A 23,568-nucleotide genomic window follows, 5' to 3' on the forward strand; every position below is an offset into this window, starting at 1 on the left:
ATAATACACTGAATATCGTTTTTTTATTGTTAGTCGCCTATTCATCTTCCACTAAATAATTGTATTTGCTTTAGTGGCCTAGGTCTACTACATTAAAACAAATAAATCTTGATTAAAAAATTAAAACATCACAAATGTTTAAACCGCTCCAGCTTCTACTCAGAATGTGCACGAGTCTCCCACCAAGACCCCGCCCCAGTGCGCGCTTCTAAACACCTTCCCATCAGCAAGTGCTACTTTCCCAACCAATTTAAACTTTAAACAGGAGAACTGTCAACAAATTTCACGTTGTATTAATGTAGGCCTACAGCAGGCTATGCAACAGTGTGTGATTTATGGCTGTAGAAATTTTAAGACGACCAGTCTCGCAGTGGTTTTGCATGTAAACATAACTTGAGTCCAGGCGCGGTTTTGGGGCGTGTGATTGATATATTGGTTTGGCTAAGCAAGAAACTGGGTAGGCCTAACCAAGTCAAACTAGGCTATATGGTCTCCTCCAGATTAGACATTTTTGATAAAAGCGACTTAAATGGTGATTCTTGAGCTCTTCAGACAACCTCTCTGCCACTAGGCTACTCGTCATTTTTCTACCACGCTGCGTGTGAATATTGTATCCTTCAGTTCACTCCACCACTTAATGCAATCCACACGTTTGCGTTGTAATACCGCCGTTTAACAACCCACAGTAAATGCATCCAACAGAATGACACCACCGCAATCATCATTCCAAAAATCCGTAAAAAAGACATTGAGTCCGATGTTCACAGCATAGGCCTAGGCTACAAAACAAGAGACCGACACGACAGCTACAGTACTTGCGTTGGCTTTGATTGACAGCTGGCATGGCATGGCCCTACAAAGCTGTCTTTTCACTCGAAAACAGGTCTACGACAGAGACACAAAAAACCCTTCTGAATAATTAACATTTGTTAACTTCAGCAACTACAAACAGCGTCACAGCGGATATGAACCCATAGTGACCTTACCTTAAAACGTTGTCTTGAAAGCAGCTAAATCCCAACTTTTAATCCATGCGTTCCACCACCATCGTTCACGTTCCACAGTTTTTGTAATCCACATCACAGTTAGCAAGAAAGGGACTGTCGTCGACATTAACTTTTAGGCTATAACAAAAGCAACTGGTCTGAGCCACAAATATAATGTAAATATGACGCCTGCTCTTCTCCACTTCCTGAATCTAGCTCTGTCAAAAGCCAATCACCGTGAGAAGCAAAAAGCTTATGGCGCTTCAAATCTGGGACTTCAGTGGCTGTTAGCCAATGAAAAAATAGATTTACTGCCATTAACTTCAATGCATTTGCTTAATTCTGCAATACCTCACCACACCATCGCAAGCATAGAGATTCTATGTCGCTACCTGGTGTCACTGTTGAGTCAGCTGACACAGTGAGCTGACAGAGCCGTTTATAGAGTGTAATGCCGTTTTTTGCCACATATGAAAGTGAATGGTCCAGGGAGGCGCTATTTCGCACATTGCAAAATGCAAAGGCAGAAATCAGATATTTTCTCCATAAAAGTGAGGGGGACGGGTCCACGTGAATGAAAATCTGGGTACGTCATGTCCCCCCCGTCCCCCCCGCTATCTGCGCCCATGCTCTCACCCATTTCCCAACTCCCCTAACCAATGTCACTGAACACTAAACACAATTCCTTCTTTACACTCACATTTCAGTTTTAAAACACACTCTTTTCAAACCACTACACACAATTCTCTGGATTACACACAATTTCCATGAAGAAAAGCCCTGGTTGTCGCATTTAACACACTGTCATTCAAAATACTAAAATCAACTGCCATACTAAGTTCACTTCCTCATCACATGGGCAAACTCTCTTCATACCGGTTTACAATCTGAAATCATCACCCCATAAGGACACACATTGCATGTCATATTGATGAAAAATGAGAGGATGCAAGGAGAAAACACATTTGTTTAGTTTTGAACTCGAAAATATGTTACACAAGACATCACTTTCATGTGGTTACCCAATATTTTACAATAAATTAGTGCAATTTTTTAAATGTCAGAAAAATATGTAAAATATATACACATCTGTGTACTCCGAGTCTAAAAACAATATTTCAGTATTTTACTACAGAAAATTACCCTCTTTAGTAAGTAGAACACTGAAGAAAATAAGTTTCTACTGTGTTTCAAGTTGAGTATAGAGTTTTACCTTGTGCATATTAGTGTTCAATGGTTCACATAAGATGGTATTAAAATGACTGCTTGTGTGTGTATTTTGAGAACAAAATTGCCTTTTTAGAAGAGAGTACATTGTTTTGAGACAAGACGTGCATTTTTCAGAGGTAGTGAGGAGTTTTGCCCGTTGTGTGTGAGTTTTTGGATTTGTGTGTAGAGTTTTGAGAATTTGAGAACTGATTCCGAAAAATTTGTGTAAGCAATCGAGAAAAACTGTAATAAGATAACCCATACAACGTTATCAATAACTGCAAAGGCAATAGACAGAAGACGAAGCTGATGAAGAAGAAGCTTAATTTCTTAACTCATGAGTCCTTCTAGCTCCGAGAAATTGCTTTTGCAAATGTCAGATCATGAAAGAATTTTTAGGCTAAGTCTTGTGACAACAAGGTGTAACAAAACTTGTAGACAACCTCCCTAAAAGATGGATTTGGTGGTGTTACTAGGCTTACTCCTGTGTTAGATTACCTTCATACCTGGCTTCACACGCGGGAATTTTTTTCAACTCCACCGCGAACGTGCATTTGCGTTTCTATTGGCATTGTAGTCCGTCGAACCGGCAGACAGATAGGCATTCGCTTGTAAACATGGGGCGCACTGGCTAGTCCCCTAGGCTACTTCTTTCGGACACATGGTGCGATTTAATGAGAAGGGCGTGACTACAACGTAATTTGTGAACGGTAGAGAGAAACCTGGAGTGGAGTCAAATGGAACGGAGTGAAAATTACAGTGCAGATGAATTAGGTGTAGGCCTATATTTCAGGCAGTCCAACAAAATCCCGGACATTTCTGAAATTCCCCCCGGACATTTTTTTAGGTCTCAAAAGTAGGACATGTCTGGTCACCCTACTTTAAAGGGTCAAAGATCTGTCTCCGTTTGCGCAGGGCAACAGAGATGTCAAGGAAAAACATAATCTTCCCGACGTATGTTATCTCGGCCGCCTCTTTCGAAGCTCTCATGACCCGCTCCTTATCAGCATGATTCAAAAACTTCATAAAAATCACCCTTGGAAGCGGAGGGGGACCCTTGTCGCCATCTGCACCGGAACACTACCTACTCGAAGTGCCCTCTCGATAATTAGGGGCCTTGGGAACTCACCAAGCACCTCAAGGAGCATGTAACTCAAGAAAACCACACACATCTCGCCCCTCTTCATCTTCAGGAAGCCTGACCAGTCTGAGGTTGGAGCGACGTGAACGACTTTCTAAGTCATCCACTTTTCGCGTCAGCCCTTCTATTGTCGCCTGCATTGTTTGCACTTGAGCCCGCAGAGCCGTAACTTCGTCTTCATTACTGCTTATTCTCTCCTCGGCTTCTGTAGTGCGTCCAGACAATTCCTTCAGTTCGCCTTGTGTTCCCTGAATTGTGATAAAAAAGGTATAACATTTCGCAGCAAAATCCTGCCTAATCGACTCGAGAGCAGTGATAATTTGACTAGCGTGAGCCAAAACTGCCACCGGCCTCGATGTCCGATGCTAGTTGTGCTGGGCTAGACGAGCCGTCCGTCTTTGTAGTCAACTTCGGAGGTCTAGGAGGCTTGCCTGACGGCATATTAGTTGCTGATTTGGTTTAAACACAGGAGTGGCTGAATATTTGTGCTGAACGCAATATTTAATATTGTACAACTATTATATGTACACTCTGGTTCAGGAGAGCCCTGTCTTGCAACCGCTCAGCCTAATGCCGTAACCGGAAGCGAGTAGAATTGATTAGAATTTAGGGATGCAGTCATGGAGGTCGGAACCCGAAGCTGGAGACCAAGCCCATCCTGGTCGCCTGGAAGCCAGTCATGCGAGCGAGAAAGAACATTTCTGGCTGGACACAGGTGAGCAGAGAATAAATGCTGTATAGTTAATCAAGGGGCGTTCCAAATTCCAGTGCGCTGAAATTCCACCAAATGACGGCACAGCGGAGAATGAGATGCAGATGATTAAAAAGGCGTGCCTATCTTTTCGCACTGAATTCAGGCAAATGACAGTTAAGTGGAGAACAGAATGCAGGTGGTAAATTAGGCATGCCAAATTTCACCACGCTTCTCTCGAACTTTCGTTTTTATCGAGTTGTGTTGTGTTGTGTATGTAATTGCACCAAAAAAAATACTGTATATACTTTTAGGGGATTTCATACCATTTGTATATCATATCAATGTACTTACCAATATGGGCTATGTATGGTGAGACAGCAGATGCAATTCCAGAGGCCATGGAGCAGACACCCATTCCCATGTTGCGTACGACAGTGGGGAAGAGTTCCGTGGAATAGACATTAATAAATGAAAAAACCCCGCTCACAACCAGTCTTCCTGTCATTGCCAAAGTCACAGTCAACCAACTGAGCTCTGGAGGAAGAAATGCAGCACAAGATGAACAAATGAATGAATGAATGAATGAATGAATGTTTTTGTATTTCTGCACACCATAATTTATCTTTCAATTACACAAGACAGACAAAGTTGAGTGTGTGTGCTTGTGAATGTGCATGTGCGTTGTGAGTGAATCAGAGGAAGAATGTAAATTCATGCATCAGTATGTTAGTTTTGTGGGTGGTTGCATGTGTGTGTGTGTTTGTGTGTGGTTATTGACAATGTCTTACTTCAAATTTAAAACTTCTCTGCTTACCCTGTTACATAGAATTTGGACAATAAAGTATACTTGACTTAACCTGACTTAACTTCAAAGTTTAACAGCATGGAGAAAAGGCTCCCCAAGTGAAGCTAAGAGTAAGCTTTTATGATGGGTCCAGGTAGTTTGGTATGGGTTACAGGTAGCCAAACTAGCATTAAATATACTATACAGTATTTGAATAGTTTACAACCGTTAATGTGGGCATGATTGATTTAAACCACCAATTTGGATTACTTCAGACTTGGCAAAATTACAAATGACTTCCGACTTTGACTTGAATGCTATTTTCTCAAGACTTGACTTGGACTTGGCTGCTGTATGTACAGTAGAATTGTGATGATTGCTTAAAGACTGACAAAAGAGCTTCTAGTCTAGCCAGAGTAGCACTATATGCTGTTAAAATCATACAGACTAAAGATCCGCAAGGTATGAACAAGAAGGGTATAATAAGAACTTATGAAAGAAGTTGTGATCATTTTGAGTTTTCTGAAAGAAAGGCCTAATGTTTAGATCTTGTATTAAATGTTTAACTTAATGGTGCCTTTCATCCCTTTTGACAACATTATGTGTAACGATCGAAAGTGGAATTCTTTCATATAAATAATCTGTCTGCCACACATGTCACAAACGACCCAAATGTGAACGTGTTGAGTTAGAAACTGGAATGTGAAAATTCTACCTGTCCTGCAATTCAATTTGCGGTCACTAGTGGCGTCAAGATTTCTAGGCTAGCAAAGGTGAATAATCTTTTTTTAATCCTGGTTAAAGATCGTGATCACCACCAAAATTGAATCACTTTTTCCTTTCATCATTTCCAACAACTCCAGTGTTTCATTCAAATCCCTTCATAACTTTTTGAGTAATCCTGACAGACAAACAAACAAGACAGACAAACCAAAGTGGCTGAAAACATAGCCTCCTTGGCCGAGGTAAAAATAAATAAATACAATAAAACACTTGTCTTCAAGCTTTATCGGGCAGGGTCCTGTCCACTATCTAGATTGAATTTTCATTTTACACAGGTGGCTGATAATCAACAGAGATCAACATAATTGTCTAACGGTGCATTCACACCAACGGCGTGGACGTCCACTATACGTCCACTTCATGTGTCCGTTATCAATCCAAACGGTGATAATACATGAAAACAGATCATGCCTTGTACACAGGAGGACGGCGTAAGCGCGGCGGATGTCCGTCCCGACCGGACATCTCCGCATTGCTCCTTGAAAATAGAATTCGAGTCTATTTTCCTGAGCGGACGTCCGCGTTCAATGCGCGGCTCCCATTGAAAATGAATGGCTGCTGCCCGCGGATAGAACATGGACGTTGACTGTGCAGTGTGAAAGGCAGCCCGTGAACCTTGAACTCGCACTGCTCATGGAGACGTTAAGGAAACGTGCCGTCGGTGTGTGTTTGTACCGTAATGCGTACTACTGTAAACTCATACAAACCTGTGGGCACAAGCTGGATGAGCAGCAGCAAAGAACCTCCAAGCAGAAAAGCGAATGGCAGAATAAAACGGCGAGGAGCATAACGTGCCGCGAACCACACAAAAGTATAACCAAGGAATTCTGTGCCAGCAGAAATTAGGCAGTTGCGATAAGGATCTCCATCCAGATTGGAGGTGTTTAAGGACAGGCTGTAGTACATCAAGGATTTTGTAAACCTGTAGAAAAATATATCATTTTAGGATCATTTTAATAGCAGAAGAATAATGCAAAATGGTATGAAAGGTGTAATGACACACAGTTATAAACAGTTATAACATTAAAAGTGTAATAACATGCCAATGAACACAGATCGCTATAGGTAGCATTTTATAAAAATATAGTTAACTTCAAAAACCTTCACTAACCACATCATGATGCATATAAGTGTGATGTTCCTCAGATTTGCAGTTCTTAGAAGATCAAAGAAAGTGTACTTGTCCCGAGCTTTAGATTCTTGATCAGTTTCCTGGGAAAAAAGTACAAGAAATTAATATCAAAATGGAGATTATTTATGCTATTAGTAATGAGTACACACTGACCCCCAACTGGTAAAGAAACCAGATATAACAGTCTACTCCATCTGCACTTAATAAAGATGATTTGTGTTGTGCTGTCATGGAGATAATCCAATTAAGCGCCAATCTTGTCTGGGACATGGCAGTAATGTACCAGAGGTCATCATGATGAGAGTCCATTGGCTAGCATCTCCAGACTGGAAGGAAGACATGCTCCCATGTGGACAAAAATGCAGCCTTAGTGTAGCAAAGTGGGCTTTAACGTTCCTTTTTAATTTGCGGTGCGTGCGTCATCACGTAACGCCGACCTATCAGCTGATCTCACAGCTGATTTCACTCCAGCTGGGACGCCGGCTAAACCAATGCTTACTAATTTCCATCAGTCCTGCTCTCGCCTGTAGCAACCTCTTTGGGTCTGTGGCGAGTTGAATTTTGCTGGTGGGCTCTGCAATTCTGTTTATTTTGTTCTGTTTGTCTTTATTTGCTGGGCAAGTGGCAGGCCCTTGATTACCCCTTTATTTACCCTTTCTTTTCTGTTAACTTATTGGCTGCCAGTCATTTTCATAAAAGAGTAAGCCACAGTGCCAGAGACTTTTCAGCATTTTGAGTGTTTTCTGGAGGCTCACAGAAAACTGAGTTCTGTTTCTATGTTAACACCATACCTAAAACACAGATTAGATTCTCATCTGTCACCAGAAAAAACGGTGTCTCTCTACTCCTTTTCGTTCTTTCATAATCATCTGTTGAAAATAAGTGGAATCCGCCAAAATGCTGCTTTCTAGCCAAAAAGCTGAGAAAACGCCATTTGAAGTAAAACTATAATTGCAAACCCATAATGACATCGTCCTAACAACACCAAACCTATCAGATGCAATTACAGAGTCTTCTGTCATCTGTAGCCTGAACAAAAGATTGTTTGTATGATCTTTTCAACCTAATAATGTACGGAAATATAACGGGGTGGGCTCGAAAGCAAGAGTGTCTTGGTTTGTTGCTGGCGCGCACAATGGATCATGACAGCAGGTGCACGTAACTCACAGAAATACAGTCTCATCGTCCTCCCTCTGGTTCCCCAACGAGAAGAGAGCACAAATAAACAATCACAGCTGGTTTGTTTCCTCCAGTACCTTGTGTGTGTGTGTGTGTGTGTGTGTGTGTGTGTGTGTGTGTGTGTGTGTGTGTGTGTGTGTGTGTGTGTGTGTGTGTGTGTGTGTGTGTGTGTGAAGGGGAGGCAGGCAGTCCAGCTTACTGCTGCTTCTTTGGCAGAGCGGACAATTTGCAGATTGATGATTACTGTCATCAGGTTTCTGCTATAGTGATCTTGTCATATATTGTTCAATGCATTTTCTTTTGATAAAGTACTGATCACATATAGCCTACAACATTTCACAAGCCGATTGGAGTGGTGAAGGCTAGCTGGTCTGAGGCTAAACAATGCTTTCTCATGTGAGCCAACAGTAACTCAAGCCAAACGTGAAGTCTTTACGAGAAAAACAGAAAAAAATCCACTTTAAGCCTCGTGGTGCCTTTACGAATAACCTTGTTTCTCATGGTTGGGCGACGAAAGGGGGGACTGACAATTGGGGTAGTTTGGTTCTGGGGGGAAGAATACTGCGGACGGACGTCAACAAACAAGCGCGACTGAAGGCTAACTGGAAACTAAGGTAATCAAACCTTTCAAACAAGTGATTTAGGGTTAAGTTTAGGGTTAGGGTTAGGGTTAAGTGTAGGGTTAAGGTTAGGGATAATGTTGGAGGAAGGGAGACATGGCATGAAGCTGACACAACGACAGCGCTCCCCTCCCGGAATGCACGCACGCTGCTCGGGTGGTCTCTCTCTCTCACTAACTCTCCCTCACCCACTCTCGACGACAGCGTGCGTTGCCCAACTACGAAAAATGAGGCTATATCGTAGCGGCACCACGAAGCATGTAGTTGATTTTTCCCCAAGAATGGGCTCTGTGAGCTGAATGCATCTGACCACACAAGGCTACTTTGTTCCAAGAATCTGCAACCCCCCTGTCTTTTTTTGATGATACAGTAAGCTGATCATACTGTACAGATCCATAAAAAGTTACAGCAGAATGAGTTAAATTAGTTGACTTACCCAGGCTCCTTTATTTAGGCTTAGTTGTAAGTTGTTAGCGATTTCATCCTAGCTAACTAGCGTAGCGAACTAGCATCCCCAACTGAGGTGACTATTATCACCACCAGTCCCCATACTAGTGCATTTTCCTATTAGATGATCTTTTGAACGCATCATCCTGATATTGTGTAGGCTGATCACATATCCAAAATGAAACAGTTGCCACACAGATCATCTCTGGTTGAACATGGTGTATTTTGGGCAAGCTAGCTACAATGCCTACTAGCTAGATATCAAAAGGGTGTTTGTTCATGAGAGGAAGTTTTTTTGTGAGGCTCTGACACTACTAAAATCAGAAGCCTACCTGTGTTAAAATCAGAGGGCAAGAAAGTAGGCCTATACTACTGTCACAGGTGTTTTACTTTCAAAAATGATTTTGCTATGCTACTTTTGAGATTATAATAGTAAATGGGGATGTTTTTGTCTTGACATTTCCTCTTGCTCTGAGCTAATGCCCTGCCCTGACTGTTCCTAAGGACACTTCTGCCACGTACAGGAACAGTTAGAACATGCGTAGAGACGTGAAATTCATACACAACATAGGTCAGACCGTCCTCAAGGCGTGGCTGTAAAAAAAACGCAATTATCGGGGGACGCCGCCAAAGGCAGGGGGCGTCACTATTCGAAATGACGTCATTCGCCGCCCAAGGCAGCCAATGAGTTAACAGGTGCAGGTAATCCCGGAGGGAGGTCCTCTTCCCCCCTGTTGGTGGGTCCGGTCACGTGGTGTGCAGTGAAATGCAGTGCAGTGCAGTGTTACCTGTGTGTGAGTGCAATAATTCACCTTCACTTAGTGTGTGCATGAGCATGCGTGTTTGTGTGTACTTATTCAAGGCCTATACAGGGGGCTTAGTATAATTCCCCCCTCTTGGGTGCACCTGCCCTGTAGTTGAGAACCCTCCTTTTCTGTACTGATTTGTGTGAGTGTGTATGAGCGTGAGTGTGTGTGTGCATTGTGGTGGGAAATATTTTAAATGTCCGGATTTTTATATTTATATGTGAAATTGTCAATAAAGACATTATTTTGTTACGGAATCCACGTTTCCTCATTAATGCAACAGAACTTGTGTGGGGGTCAAATCTAAGGTTTTCATACAGTCCCTGGGCTGTAGTTCCCATTCTTATCCCTGGGTGGCGTAGTCTATTTTGAAGTAAGAAAAACTGTGAAATTTAGAGTTTAAAACTCTCCTGTCCTTACCACTTGGTTACATTAGCATTCCTGAATAGTCATGAACTCTGAGGTGTTAAGAGGGAGGTGTACCAACATAGAGATGCTGAGCATGGCGCTCTCAAAGCCAGGGATCTCAGCCATTCTCCTTGCTTGATTATCATCGACTTTCAAATGTCGTACCGAGATGTTGGTCTGACCAAGAGGATAAAGAACTAGAAGCACTCAGAGAGCGCAGACCTCCGCCAGGAAGCTGTTTGATAGAATATTTGACTGTTACACCATAGGTCTCTCTGCCTTCTTTTTGTGGATTCCCCACAATTCAATTTCTGGTCACTATGGGCGTCTAGATATATAGGCCAGCAATGGTGAATCTTTTAAAAAGTCCTGGTTCCGGTTCGTGATCCGGATCACCACCAGAATAGAATCACTTGTTCCTTGGGTCATCACTAACAACTCCACACAGTTTTGTCCAAATCAGTTGATCAGTTTTTGAGTTATCCTGCTGTCAGAATCTTTTAAAAAGTCTTGGTTCCGGTTTGTGATCCGGATCACCACCAGAATTTAATGGGTCGTTATCAACAACTCCACAAAGTTTCGTCCAAATCCGTTGATTCGTTTTTTAGTCATGCTGCTGACAAACAAACAGACAGACGGACAAACAGACAGACAAAACAACGCGACCGAAAATTATTACCTCCGCCAAGGTAGTGTTTCCCAAATGGCCTGGTTAACCCGCCTCCCTTGTTTTGCTACTGGTTCATGCCAGAAAAGGCTGAGATGAAGTTTGAAGCAAACATTTTCTTAGTCCCAATAGAGCGTCTCCGCTTCAACCACGCCATTGTCTTGAACACAGTTCCTGATTTCTCTGGAGCTCAGAAATAATACTCGTATTGCTCCTGGCCTGACTCACCTCAGTGTCAGCACTATGCTCCAACTGGAAGATGTCTTCTGGTGGCGTGATGCCGTTCCTCTTGGCAGCAGCTCGAATGATGGCCTCTGCCTCCTGCAACCGGCCCTGAGTGATGAGCCAGCGGGGGGACTCTGGGATGAACCTGAGGGGAACAGAAACACAGCAGGCTTATGTTTGAAGTAAAGCTGTATTCTGAGACACTTTGGGAAAAACACATGGGAGGAAAGAAAAAAACTGTTGAGGAAACCAGTGGTGTTCTCTTATATGTGTGTCTTACTGTTATAAATTGCAACGGTACATGTGCGCTCTGTGTGTGTGTGTGTGTGTGTGTGTGTGTGTGTGTGTGTGTGTGTGTGTGTGTGTGTGTGTGTGTGTGTGTGTGTGTGTGTGTGTGTGTGTAGGCCTACCAACAGAGGGGCATATATAGAATTCCGAACAGAGACAGTCCTATCTGCAGTGTCTTCCAATCCCGAATGAAGTATGCATAGAGTGGAAGGAAGGCATAGCCAGTTGCGAAGCACAGACTGACCCCCAGGATCCCAAAACTCTCACGTGCCGATTTACTGAGGAGCTCTGAACCTAATAGCGAGGGAATTAAAAAAACTAAATGCCAGGAGCTCAAGGAATTGAACAGTTTCACATATGATGAGAGAGAAAATGCCAATGCTTATACAGTTGTATAGTAGTTCTTGAAATGCCCTGATTCAACTGTGTTGTATCAACTCAGTCATACCAAGTACAAAGCAGGCACAGCAAGAGGCGGTCGACATCACTCCAAAAACAAAGTAAACCACACAGAATATTTCCCAACTGTTAGAGAAAGCCAGGAGTAGGGAGATGAGAGTCTCCAGGGCCTTTGTGGAAACAAAAGTGATCTTCCTGCCAAACCTGGAACGAGAGGACCAAGGAATTGGTACAATTCAAATGAAACAGAGGGTTCTTTACCCTGTATCTTAATTTACATTGTAAATGTAATGCTCCAAAATCCTCTTATGTCAACTATAATTTGTAGCATTTTCAGCTGAAAGCCAATATAACTCTTGAATTCCTTGGTGTGGCTCATGAATAGAGATACATTCATTTGTAACAGATGATAAACATACAGTGCATTTGTCAAAATGTGTGTGCACATGAATGAAACCTCAGTGTAATCACAGTTTTCAGCATAAGCCTTAGCTTACCTGTCTGACAAAAGTCCTGCACAAAAAGATCCAACTGGCATTCCAGTGAAGAACACAGTTAATGTAAAGGGAGCTTTCCATGCATCATCACACACCAGATTCCACTGTGGAAGACAACATGGAAATCAGTATTTGGGAAACAGACAAATAAGTGCCCAAACACAATACAAGTTGGGCTACGTCTCATCGACTAGATCAGGGATGTCAAACTCAGGCCTGGGGGTCAAATTTGGTCTGCGGAGTCATTTTATTTGTCCCGCGAGATCATTTCAAAGGTGTATTAGAGTTGGCCCACATAGCCTGCACTATAAATACGCTCGCCTCCAAAAGAGTTGTCGCCTATCCATCTGTTTGGAATAACAGCTAATAACCTGACTTTCAATTAATCACTTGACTTCAGAAGTCACTCATATGAAAGCTACAACCCTCCCAAATGAACATGTATGTACAAAAATACATTTCATGCACCAAAGAAAGATTGACCCTTTATTGAACACAGACAGGGCAGATTTTGACAAGACAAAAGTTTTGTCGCCTATCGAACATAATGTGAAAATGAGCAGATAAGTCACTTCAAAACATTTCAAATACGCAGATTGGGTGTCATACTTAATCACTGAATCACTCTCACCTCTCCAGAAAATCGACTTTAGCCTTAGGTGTATGTTTAGGGTCATTGTAATCATGGAAAGCAACACAATGAAAATCAATGGAGTTCAATGAGAGATGGTGACATATTCGCTATTTGTAGAGCAATACATGTTTAACTTCATGATTTAATCAATGATAAAAGCCCTCAAACACCTGCAGCATGCATGCAGCTCGTCATAAGAGCTGTATCTGTACCATGTTTCACTTTATGCACCATTTATCTTTTTTCATATTCTTCATCTCCAACACCATATAGTTTTGATGCTATCAGTTCTAAAATGGTTGATCTTGGGATCTTGACTTCAGAGTATGAGTCCCATTAGCCTTAATTTTTGTCAGAATTAGGCCTGACATGCTCTTGGCTGGACAGGACAGTGGGAGAGACTTCTTTGGTGTTAAAGGTGAAGAATTGGAAAAAATACATGGTGCCTAAAGTCAAACATGGGAGGGATACAGCTCTTATGTGGACCTGCATGCATGCTGCTGGTGTGTGAGGGCTTTTATCATTGATTACATCATGAAGTTAAAAATGTATTGCTCTACGAATAGCAAATATGTCACCATCTCTCATTGAACTCCATTGATTTTCATTGTGTTGCTTTCCATGATTACAATGACCCTAAACATACACCTAAGGCCAAAGTTGATTTTCCGGAGAGGTGTGAGTGAATCAGTGATTAAGTATGACACCCGATCTGCGTATTTGAAGTGTTTTGAAGTGACTTATCTGCTCATTTTCACATTATATTCGATAGGCGACAAAACTTTTGTCTTGTCAAAATCTGCCCTGTCTGTGTTCATTGAAGGGTCAATCTTTCTTTGGTGCATGACATTTATTTTTGTACATACATTTTCATTCGAGAGGGTTGTAGCTTTCATATGAGTGACTTCTGAAGCCAAGTGATTAATTGAAAGTCAGGTTATTAGCTGTTATTCCAAACAGATGGATAGGCGACAACTCTTTTGGAGGCGAGTGTATAGTATAGAACAGCCAAGAACAGTACTTCCGTACGCGGTTGCTATTTTATTTTTACCGTGTTATATTCACTCAAACTCTTTCTTGAAGGGGTAAGAATTAGTTTAACACTTAACAAACACACCAGCATTATATCTCGCATGAAAACCATTGGTAATGCACTGTTTTAATGTAATGAAGTTGTAAGGAATACTGTTACTTATTTGGTCAGATATGTTCGGAATACTGTTACTTATTTGACTCAAATAATCAACCCATACATTAACCACAGTAAGTCAAGTTGGTCTTATTTTGAAGATGACAACCTCCTCTTTCAAATGGGCCATACAATAGGTGTGATGGTTTATGTATTAGGTTCATTATGTCTAACTGTTTAACTTAACCACTTTAGATTTTCTTTTGCCTAAGACATGTAAAATTTAGTAGTAAAAGTAAAAAATGTACATGTCTTAAGGCAACAGAAAATCTAAAGTGGTTAGGTGTGATAGTTGTCATTACACTGAATAGCTTGTTTTAATAGTAACTAGTAATTATATTTCTATATGGTAGTCAATGTGATGGCTGTGATGACTGATCATAGTCATGTAGGCCCCCTTTCAGGTCATGTTTTGAAGTAAAACAAAAAGGTTTTTGAAATACATGTTTCACATGGAAACTTATTCAGGCCTATTGCAAATGCTGCTTTTATTTAGTTGGAAAAGCTGAGGCTCTTGTTTTCCCACATTTAAATAGAGTACATTTCATATCATAATTTCCATTAACACAATGAACAGAGAACAGATAGCAACTCAGCGTAGAGACCCTTTCCCTTTCTTTGCTCACTTCTGTGTGGTGACAGGTGCCAGTACCGGGCCGTCCTGCATGTGACGCTACATTCCACCATACACTCGCAAAGCTAGGTAGACAACCAGTCCACTAGGCCAGTGGTTCCCAACCTATGGGTCGGGACCCCCCTTATGGGTCGCCAAAGATCCACAGGGGGTCGCGGAGCCCTCTTGATTTTAAGGGTTTTCGTTTTAAATATATATAGCCCATGTTGAATAAAAGACAAAGCATTTAACTAATAAATGCATAGACGCAACAAATTGTAAGTGCTACATTAAACATTTATTCTATATTTGACCAAAGACGAATTGAGGAATAAAATAACTAAAATGAGTTATCGCAGGAAACGGAGGGCATCTTGTGACTCCGTCTCGTGCGGGCGCTCGCGTGGTTGGGTCACCAAAGCTTACAATAGTAAAAACATGGGTCCCGTAAGAAAAAGGTTGGGAACCACTGCAGTAGGCCACAGATAGGCTACCTGTCGCGCGAATTATCCAAATGCTTTGTTGACGGCAATATCTACCCTGCAGCTGTCTTGACAAATCGCTGTTCATTTTTTCATATCCACAAGTCTTCCGTTCGACTGACAAAACCGAACCAAATTGAGCCGAGCCGAACCAATGCAATTCACACCTGCTAATTCTTTCCCCCCGGCGCTGTCCTTCAGCAGCACCACGTTGTCAGTACACGTCTGGTTAGCTTTCATTACGTGCCGAGTGAAAAACTCTCGCCATTATTCTGTGTTGTTGCACTGTTGTGAGGGATATCGCCAAATTAATTAGATAAGGTCAGAACATTATTTTGGCAATAATATGTATTGTCCGCGAAAATAAAACGACTCACCCTTTTTGGCTGCACTGCACATGGTCTTAACAAACTCACCCCAGGTGAAAACCTATATACTTAAAGTGTACTTTTTTTGACCGTACTATGTACAAAGTGTACTATTTTCGGCGATTTAAAGTGCGCTTCATTGCACTATTAGCGCACTGAAGCACTGCTAAAGCAGTACTTCAGCACACTTGCAGCACACTGAGGCTGCTAAATTGGACAACCTTTGGACAACTTTAAGTGCACTACGAGCATACTTTTGAAAGTATGCTCTAAACCAGTGGTTCTCAACTGGAACAGTCTTGGGACCCACCATTTTCCACTCTCATTCGGTCGCGACAAAAGAAATTCGACAGAGAAGAACAATCTCTTGGGGGGAAATGGATTGGCCACGGTGTAGTACGCGGGCGTTGCCTGAGGACACGAGTGGNTGGAAAATTAACTCCCTCGTGCATGGTCATTGGTCAGTGGGTGCGATGGATACAATTTCCGTACTCTCTTGCGCATGGTCAGTGGGGGCGACACCATGATGGATAATTTGTGGCCAAATTAACTGCAGCTGTTGGTCAGCAGTAATTGGTGGGGGTAATTATGGACAGCTGACAAACATTCACGCTGTCCTATGACCTGTTCCACACTCCGACCCTCACGGAAGTGGCATTGCATGCTTCCCTGATGCTTCCAATACTGACCGTAGAAGAAGAATACAATTTCCGTACTCCCCTCGCCATCATTTTGTACTACGCTGTTATGACGTGAGTAAGCCCTCCTATCTATCTATCTCTCCTTGGTCGCGACCCAATTTTTTTAGCGTTCAAGTCATTTCAATGCAATTCTCAAAATGTAACCAAGACTCGAATGACTGCACGCTATCTAACTCGCATAAACATTCAGATTGTATCTAAGACAACAGATGACACGGAGTTCACTAGCCTATCAAAATAAAAGTTGTAAATTGTTGCAGGAAAAGTTGGATTTTTTTTTTTTTTTTAGAATTACGTTTTTTTTTACACCAAGGCTCCACGACCCACCCATGACCCCTCCGCGACCCACTTTTGGGTCGCGACCCACCAGTTGAGAAACACTGCTCTAAACACACTTTTCATGCATTCGTATGGCATTAAGAGTGTGCTGGAGTACTCTTCTATGACATTTTATTGTTACTTGAAGTTCAATAAAAGTATATTAACTTCATGCTTCTTTGGACTACATTGGAACACTTCAAGTCTGTAAAAAGTATATCATATTAAGTATTGTAAATGTATTAACAGGTATGTTTGAAGTACGTTTACAGCATACTCCCAAGTACAGTGAGTCCAATAAGTATTTGATCCCTTGCTGATTTTGTTGGTTTGCCTACTAACAAAGACATGATCAGTCAATAAATGTTATGATAATATGTATTCTAATATGGAGAGACAGAATATCAAAAAGAAAATCCAGAAATTGACTTAAGAGAATATATATTAATTTATTTCCATTTCATCGAGCAAAATAAGTATTCAATCCCCTGCCAACTGATTACAGTTCCGGGCTCACAGACCAGATGGGCACTTCCGTTCAACTTGTCATCTGAATGAAAGACACCTGTACATACTAACATGCATAAAAGACACATTTAATCAGCAGAATCAGTCCATAGTATGAGTGAATCAGTCACACTCCAACCTCACCATCATGGGAAAGACCAAAGAGCGGTCAAATGATATCAGGGACAAGATTTTAGACCTGAACAAAGATTAAATGGGCTGCAAAGCCACAAGAAAGAGACTGGGTATTAATGACCCAGCTGTTGATGCATTTCTTCCAAAATATGAGGAATACGAAATGACTATACATCAGCATGTCTGGGGTTCTATACAAGATTTGACCTTTTGTAGGGATTTGATAACCATGAGAACAGAAAGAAAGCACCCTAGACCTGTACGGGATGAACTAGGCAATGATATCAAAGCTACTGGGACCAAAATCACTGAGAAAACTACTGGTAGAAATTAATGTCACAGAGGTTTAAAATCCTGTAGTGCACACATGGTACCTCTACTTCAGAAGGAACCTGTGCAGTCCCACCTGAGGTTTGCCAACGGACATCAGGCTGGTTTAGGATATGATAAGGAGGTGCTGTAGTCAGATGAAACCAAAATCAAGCTGTTTGGCATTAACACAATTCAATGTGTTTTGAGGAAGAGTACTGCTGTCTATGATCCCAAGAACACCCTCCTCACCATCATGCATGAAAGTGGTATCATTATGGTTTGAGGGTGTTTGTCTGGCCAAGGCACAGGAGAACTTCACATCGTCAACGAATGGATGGAGGGAGACATGTAATGTGCAATCCTGAGTGCAAACGTCCTTCCCTCCACCACTACACTGAAGGGTGGGCCATTTTTGGATCTCCCAACATGACAATAATACACAACATACAGTCAAAGCAACGAAGGAGTGGCTCAATAAGAAGCATATTAAAGTCGTGAAGTGGCCTAGACAGTCTCCAAATATTAACCCTATAGTAATTCTATGGAGAGAACTGAACCTCCCATTTGCCAAGCTACAGCCACAAACTATTGATGTTTTGGAGATAATCTGCAAAGAAAAATGGGCAAAAATATTTTCTACTATATGCACAAACATTGTCATCAACTAAAAGAAGCATCTGACCTCAGTGCTAGACAACTAGGGCTTTGCCACAAAGCACTTTATCTTCTTTAGCTAGAGGGGTCAAATACTTATTAGCCTAAATTAAATACAAATAAATTAAAATATATTATTTTAAGTTATTTTCTGGAATTTCTTTTTGATATTCTGTCTCTCCATGTTTGAATACATATTATCATAAATTTATAGACTGATCATGTCTTTATTAGTGGGCAAACGGGCAAAATCAGCAAGGGATCAAATACATATTGGACTCACTGTACATGAAATAACATCAATGTAATACTATAATCCATACTGTTTCTCAGAACGTGTACATTAACCAGATCCTCAGGTCACATTAGTGATATGCATGCATAGCATATTTGCCATTCACAGTCATTGAAACTTCCCAGAGATTTCAAGTACACATATCACTTTGACTCTGTCTAATTTCAATTTCCTTCACTTGAACATTTACTTTGACACATCATCCTTAGTTTTGTCAACTTCTTCTGTCTTACCCCCCAATATGAGATAATTGGAAGTGTGAGCATATATATACCAGAACATACATACTGTATACTTGACCGTCGCAATGATGGTGGGAACATGGCCATTTTTTGTGTTCCACTTAAAATAAAATAAAAACCCTACAATAAATGCAGAATATAACAATGAGTAATATTTTCATGCAAACCAAAGGTATTCCTCCGAGATAAATGGCTCTCTGTTTGAGAAATTTAGCTCCAAAAAATGCAGTTCATGATGGGACATGCATGATGGTGCATGATGGGTAAATGCACTTTGCATAAGCGCACTTTGAAGATATTTGGGTGAAGTACAACCATGGTGCACTTATGCTAACATACTTGCAATATGTTAAAGCGATTTACTTTAAAGCTGTGGTGAGGCTATCGCAACGAAATACAGAGGCAAATATGAACGCCAACCAGATAGGCTACTGCAGTGTATTTCAATAGGCTATTTCTGTAGCCTTTCATCCAATTTCTTTCTTTCGCTCAAAAGGTATTATTTTTATTTTTTTAGCATTTTGATTCAAAATTAAGTGTTTAGGTTAGACTTTTAGCCCAAAAGTTGTCGCCTGTTTGGTGGATGGAGTAATTAACCAGTGCTCTCCCTTGTTCTCCTCCATGACTGAGGTACGCTGAGCATGGTACCGTCCTGCCGCACTGCTTCCTTTCGGGCATCTTTTTGCAAAAAAAGTCTTGTTAAGACTCACAATGAAAGGTAGTGAAAAAAGGTATTAAATGGTAGTATTTGACTTCAAGATTGGTGTATATACCCTGATATGTGCCTCCCAATTTGAAGGAACCAAATGTCAGAGTTTTGATGTTAGAGCAAAAGTGCAGCGCACTTTGTTTGGCAAAGCTGAATCTAGCATAGCTATTTTTGATGCTCAATAATTGTTTACATGTTGTGGTAAACCCTCTGAATTTACAATGGTGAAGCGTTCTTGATTGTTCTTGATCTTGTTCTCGATTGTTGACTTGGACACGCATTCACCTCCCTCATGCACACTGTTCTACATCTGGCCAACTGTTGGAAAATGGGTTTTTGTTCACCAGATACAGCTTGATTCTGTCATCTACAAAAAAAAATCTTGTGGAGATTCTGTAATAATACTGTATATGGAAATGCAAATGAAACACTTAAAATGAACTCTTTGGACCTTAGTCCTATTTCGTCTGCCTAAAATACACAGAGGTGCGTGCTGATGTAGCCACACATCTACAGTAGCCTCAGAGGCCAGTATGTTACATCTCCCTTTTTTAATAATAATAATAATAATAATAATAATAATAATAATAATAATAATAATAAAATACATTCTTGAATCATTCAGGTGCATTATGTAAGTGGTCAAGTACATCTTTGCAGGTAGATAAGTCACACTAAAGTGGTACTTCACGGCAGTTAATAAAATAGATTAAACTAAACAACATTCAAGTTGGCATTGAAGTAAACAATATTTCTTTCAATGGATTCATTTACACTATACATTTTTTTTGCCCAAAATTCCACTGCAATAATTTATCACGATATGCCGATATGAGCCAATAACTCTGTTATTTGCCAAATTTATATTGCATAAGGTAGGACCAGGGGCGGATCTAGCCATTGTGGGGCCCCAGGCGAAATAAAAACAAGGGCCCTTCAAAAGTCATTATATAGACCTAAAGCTCAGCGTTTCGATGCTATTTCAGTGTATTGTCTCATTTATATCTTCAATTACTTTGTCACAAATTATGATCAAGCTTGTATGTTGTGTTTTTACCGTGACTGGTGTGACAGTTGGGAGAACAGATTTGGTTGGGGCCCTAGGCAAATGCCTAGGTTTGCCTAATGGAAAGTCCGCCTCTGGGTAGGACTATACACTGTATATGTCTGTATAATCCACCCCATACCTGCAGCCACACTCTGCTTGTTGGCAAACATTACATGTGCAGTCTTCAGTTCATGATGATAAGGAAATGGTGTTAGAGACTGTCTGTAGATGACCATTTATCCAGTTTATCTAAATGAGTTAAGATGTGAGTAATGCATGCATCGCAATGCTTTGCAGCGTACCTAAAGTTGTTAATATTACATGCCTCACACGGGAAACCTCTTGCCGTGTGTGTGTGTGTGTGCGCCTGTGTGTGTGCCTGTGTGTCTGTCTGTGTGTGTCTGTGTCTGTGTTTATTTATGTAGCTACTTGACACCTGAATTTCCCCCTGGGGATCAATAAAATTTCTCTACTCTACTGTACTCTACTCTACTCTACTCTACTCTACTCTACATGCAGCTGTTTACATACACATGCAATAACAAGACTGGCATGCAATAACAAGACTTACACCGGGAGGGTCCAGTGTCTAGCTCTGGGTCCTCTTAACCTAGGCAGGAGATAGCGATAGAGGCTGTGCCCAGAGTCCAAGAATGTATTTATTTTTTATTGATGATTTTTGATTATGATTAATGTTAGTTCTGTTACCTCTAGAGCTAATCATGTTTTTTTGCAGTATACAGTATACTAAATCCCCCTTTATACTGATGTGATAAAGGCTTGGTTCCGCATCATTTTCCTGTCAGAGTCTGGCTAGGCTGGAGCAGAGCATTATGACATTAGCCATATTGATCATGCATTTCATCATGCATTTCACATTGATCTTTGCAATCTTTGCATTAAGTTGCTCTGTTCCTATCTTATCCAGACTAAAAACTCAGCGGTTTCAGTTAGCGTATTCATTATGACATCATATCTTTTAATGTGTCTTGTTTTTATGATTGTTTCTCTTTGTATAGTGTCCCTGTGTGCTTTAAAAGGTACTTAAAAATAAAATGCATTATCATTATTTTTTATTAGATGATGATTTCATCTTGAGATAATTAGGCAATTGCATGTAAATGTCAACTGGACCATGGGAGAATAAAGTAACATGCAATTGAAAAAAATACTGGCAACTCAAAATGCAAGACCTAGATGAATAGGAAAGAATAAAAAATAAACTAGTTCATTTATTGCCATTTTTAGTCCAGATGTCATGTGCATAACACTGCTCAAACGTAGACTCACCTCTGTGACAATAGTGGACTCATATCTGTCCTTGCTGAACACCCAGCCATCCACACAGCCCTCTGTGTCATTGCTGTAGACAGAGCCAGAGTTTTCCTGTTCAGTGTAGCGTCTGCAGCGACTCAGGATGGTCTCCCCTTTCAGCTCCTCAGTCGGGATGGACAGATTGTAGCCCAGTCCTCCATAGCTGCTGTTCAGGGATGGAACTCTGCAGTGATGAGGAGGAGTGTCTCCCAGGAAGACCATTGCTAGGGACATAAATCCAATGGGAATGTAACTTAGACTCAAAACTATGAAAACCATTATTTGAAAATTACCCCATTCTCCCAAAAAATTAATGGCTTCCTCATAATACTTCATCTTGGTATATCAATGAAAGAGGTAATAAGTCAGTACAACCAGCACATCTGGAGTATCCTCAGAAAGTGTAAACTGGAAATTAGCTGGCAGTGGGCAGAAAGAAGGGGTGGAGTTGAAGTTGGGTTGGTATCACCAGGACTAAGATTTTACTGTGAGCACTTAAGGCTGACCTTTTGAACCTGAGGGTTAAGTCCTAAACTTTTGTGACAACTGACCCACCAAACGTCAGATAGTATCCATGTTGACAGGATCAATACATGGTTCTGTGGGAGGGGATTGTGTACCTCCATAATCTTATTCCATTCTTAAGTTCTCATTCCATTTGCAAATCTACAAAGAGACATGATAACATGAGGGACTTTCTATGACATCAGCAACTCCCCTAAACATGTTTTCTCATAATCCTTCATCATGCAATGTTACTATAAGAATTTCAGACCAATCAACATATAATCCATTGGAGGAGAAGACTATCAACCGTCATATATTTGTATTCTTAATTGTAGTGATATTTATAAAGTTCATACATGATTTGAGGGAGCAGATGGGCAAGGTCTCTTTTGGACCAGAAGGTTGTAGGTTCAAATGCCACCCATATCTCCTGTAATCTGGCACTGTAATCAATAACATGTACTTAAACAACTGCTGCATTGTACGTGCAATGTGTAATGTGTTGAGCAGGAACTACTATGCAATACCTCCACTTTGAAGAAAAAAAAACAACAATTAGCCTAATTTTGTCAATTCCTGTCAATGGTCCCCAACATTGATCTATGGTTGTTGACTTGATTGGCTTTCGATCTCTCTGTGTTGCTGGTTAACTCAAACTCCAGGAATCAAATGACAATTTGTTCTATTGTCCAACGTCCTGGGACTGAATGTAGGCCAGTTTATCTTGGGTCTTTGGGAAGTGAAGTGTTGAGCACCCACTGTGTGGGCAGAGCCATGGGGCAATTAGCAAATTACCATCTTAAACAGACAAGGAGTTGAGAGATAGAGTAAATACAAAGAGCTACACCAAAGTTTACCTTGAGGTGTTACTTATTAAGTGTCGAGCACCCTCTGTGTGGGCAGCACCATTGGGCTGCCACAAAATGGCCATCTTAAACAAAGAGTTGAGAAATAAAGAGTCTTTATTACAGATTACCAGGATTACCATATGGCCTCAGTGATCACGAGAAAATGCTGCAGTTGCAGAGGTTCATCTTGGGAATAGTGTTACAGAATGACTTAACATTCACAAGCTGGCATACTCAAATTTTGGGCCTTGTTTTTCACACCATGCATAGGCAGCATACTGTACATCAGAGTCACAGTCAGCAGGGCCATTGGTATAGCTTTCATGGGGCCCAGGACAAAGTCATCTAAAAGGACCCCCTACCCAATACATACAATGTACAACCGTATCTCGCGTCTGTCGTAAAGTCTTCACGAACAAAATGTGGG

At 41.1% G+C, this 23,568-nt stretch overlaps 1 protein-coding gene across 1 annotated transcript in view; it reads right to left on the bottom strand.

Moving 5' to 3' along the window:
* LOC134439924 (organic cation/carnitine transporter 2-like) overlaps nt 1–22,122 on the bottom strand; it is a 30,411-nt gene extending 8,289 nt beyond the window's left edge. The window contains exons 1-8 of the mRNA XM_063189850.1: nt 21,763–22,122; nt 12,266–12,369; nt 11,818–11,972; nt 11,492–11,663; nt 11,060–11,226; nt 6,709–6,796; nt 6,305–6,519; nt 4,382–4,564 (exon numbers count right to left, since the gene is read on the bottom strand). Of these exons, the coding sequence (XP_063045920.1) occupies nt 4,382–4,564; nt 6,305–6,519; nt 6,709–6,796; nt 11,060–11,226; nt 11,492–11,663; nt 11,818–11,972; nt 12,266–12,369; nt 21,763–22,122 (1,444 nt within the window). The remainder of the gene's footprint in view (nt 1–4,381; nt 4,565–6,304; nt 6,520–6,708; nt 6,797–11,059; nt 11,227–11,491; nt 11,664–11,817; nt 11,973–12,265; nt 12,370–21,762) is intronic.
* Nucleotides 22,123–23,568: the final 1,446 nt, after the last annotated feature.

Source organism: Engraulis encrasicolus, chromosome 23 (genome assembly GCF_034702125.1).
Source record: "Engraulis encrasicolus isolate BLACKSEA-1 chromosome 23, IST_EnEncr_1.0, whole genome shotgun sequence".
NCBI classification, from domain to species: domain Eukaryota; kingdom Metazoa; phylum Chordata; class Actinopteri; order Clupeiformes; family Engraulidae; genus Engraulis; species Engraulis encrasicolus.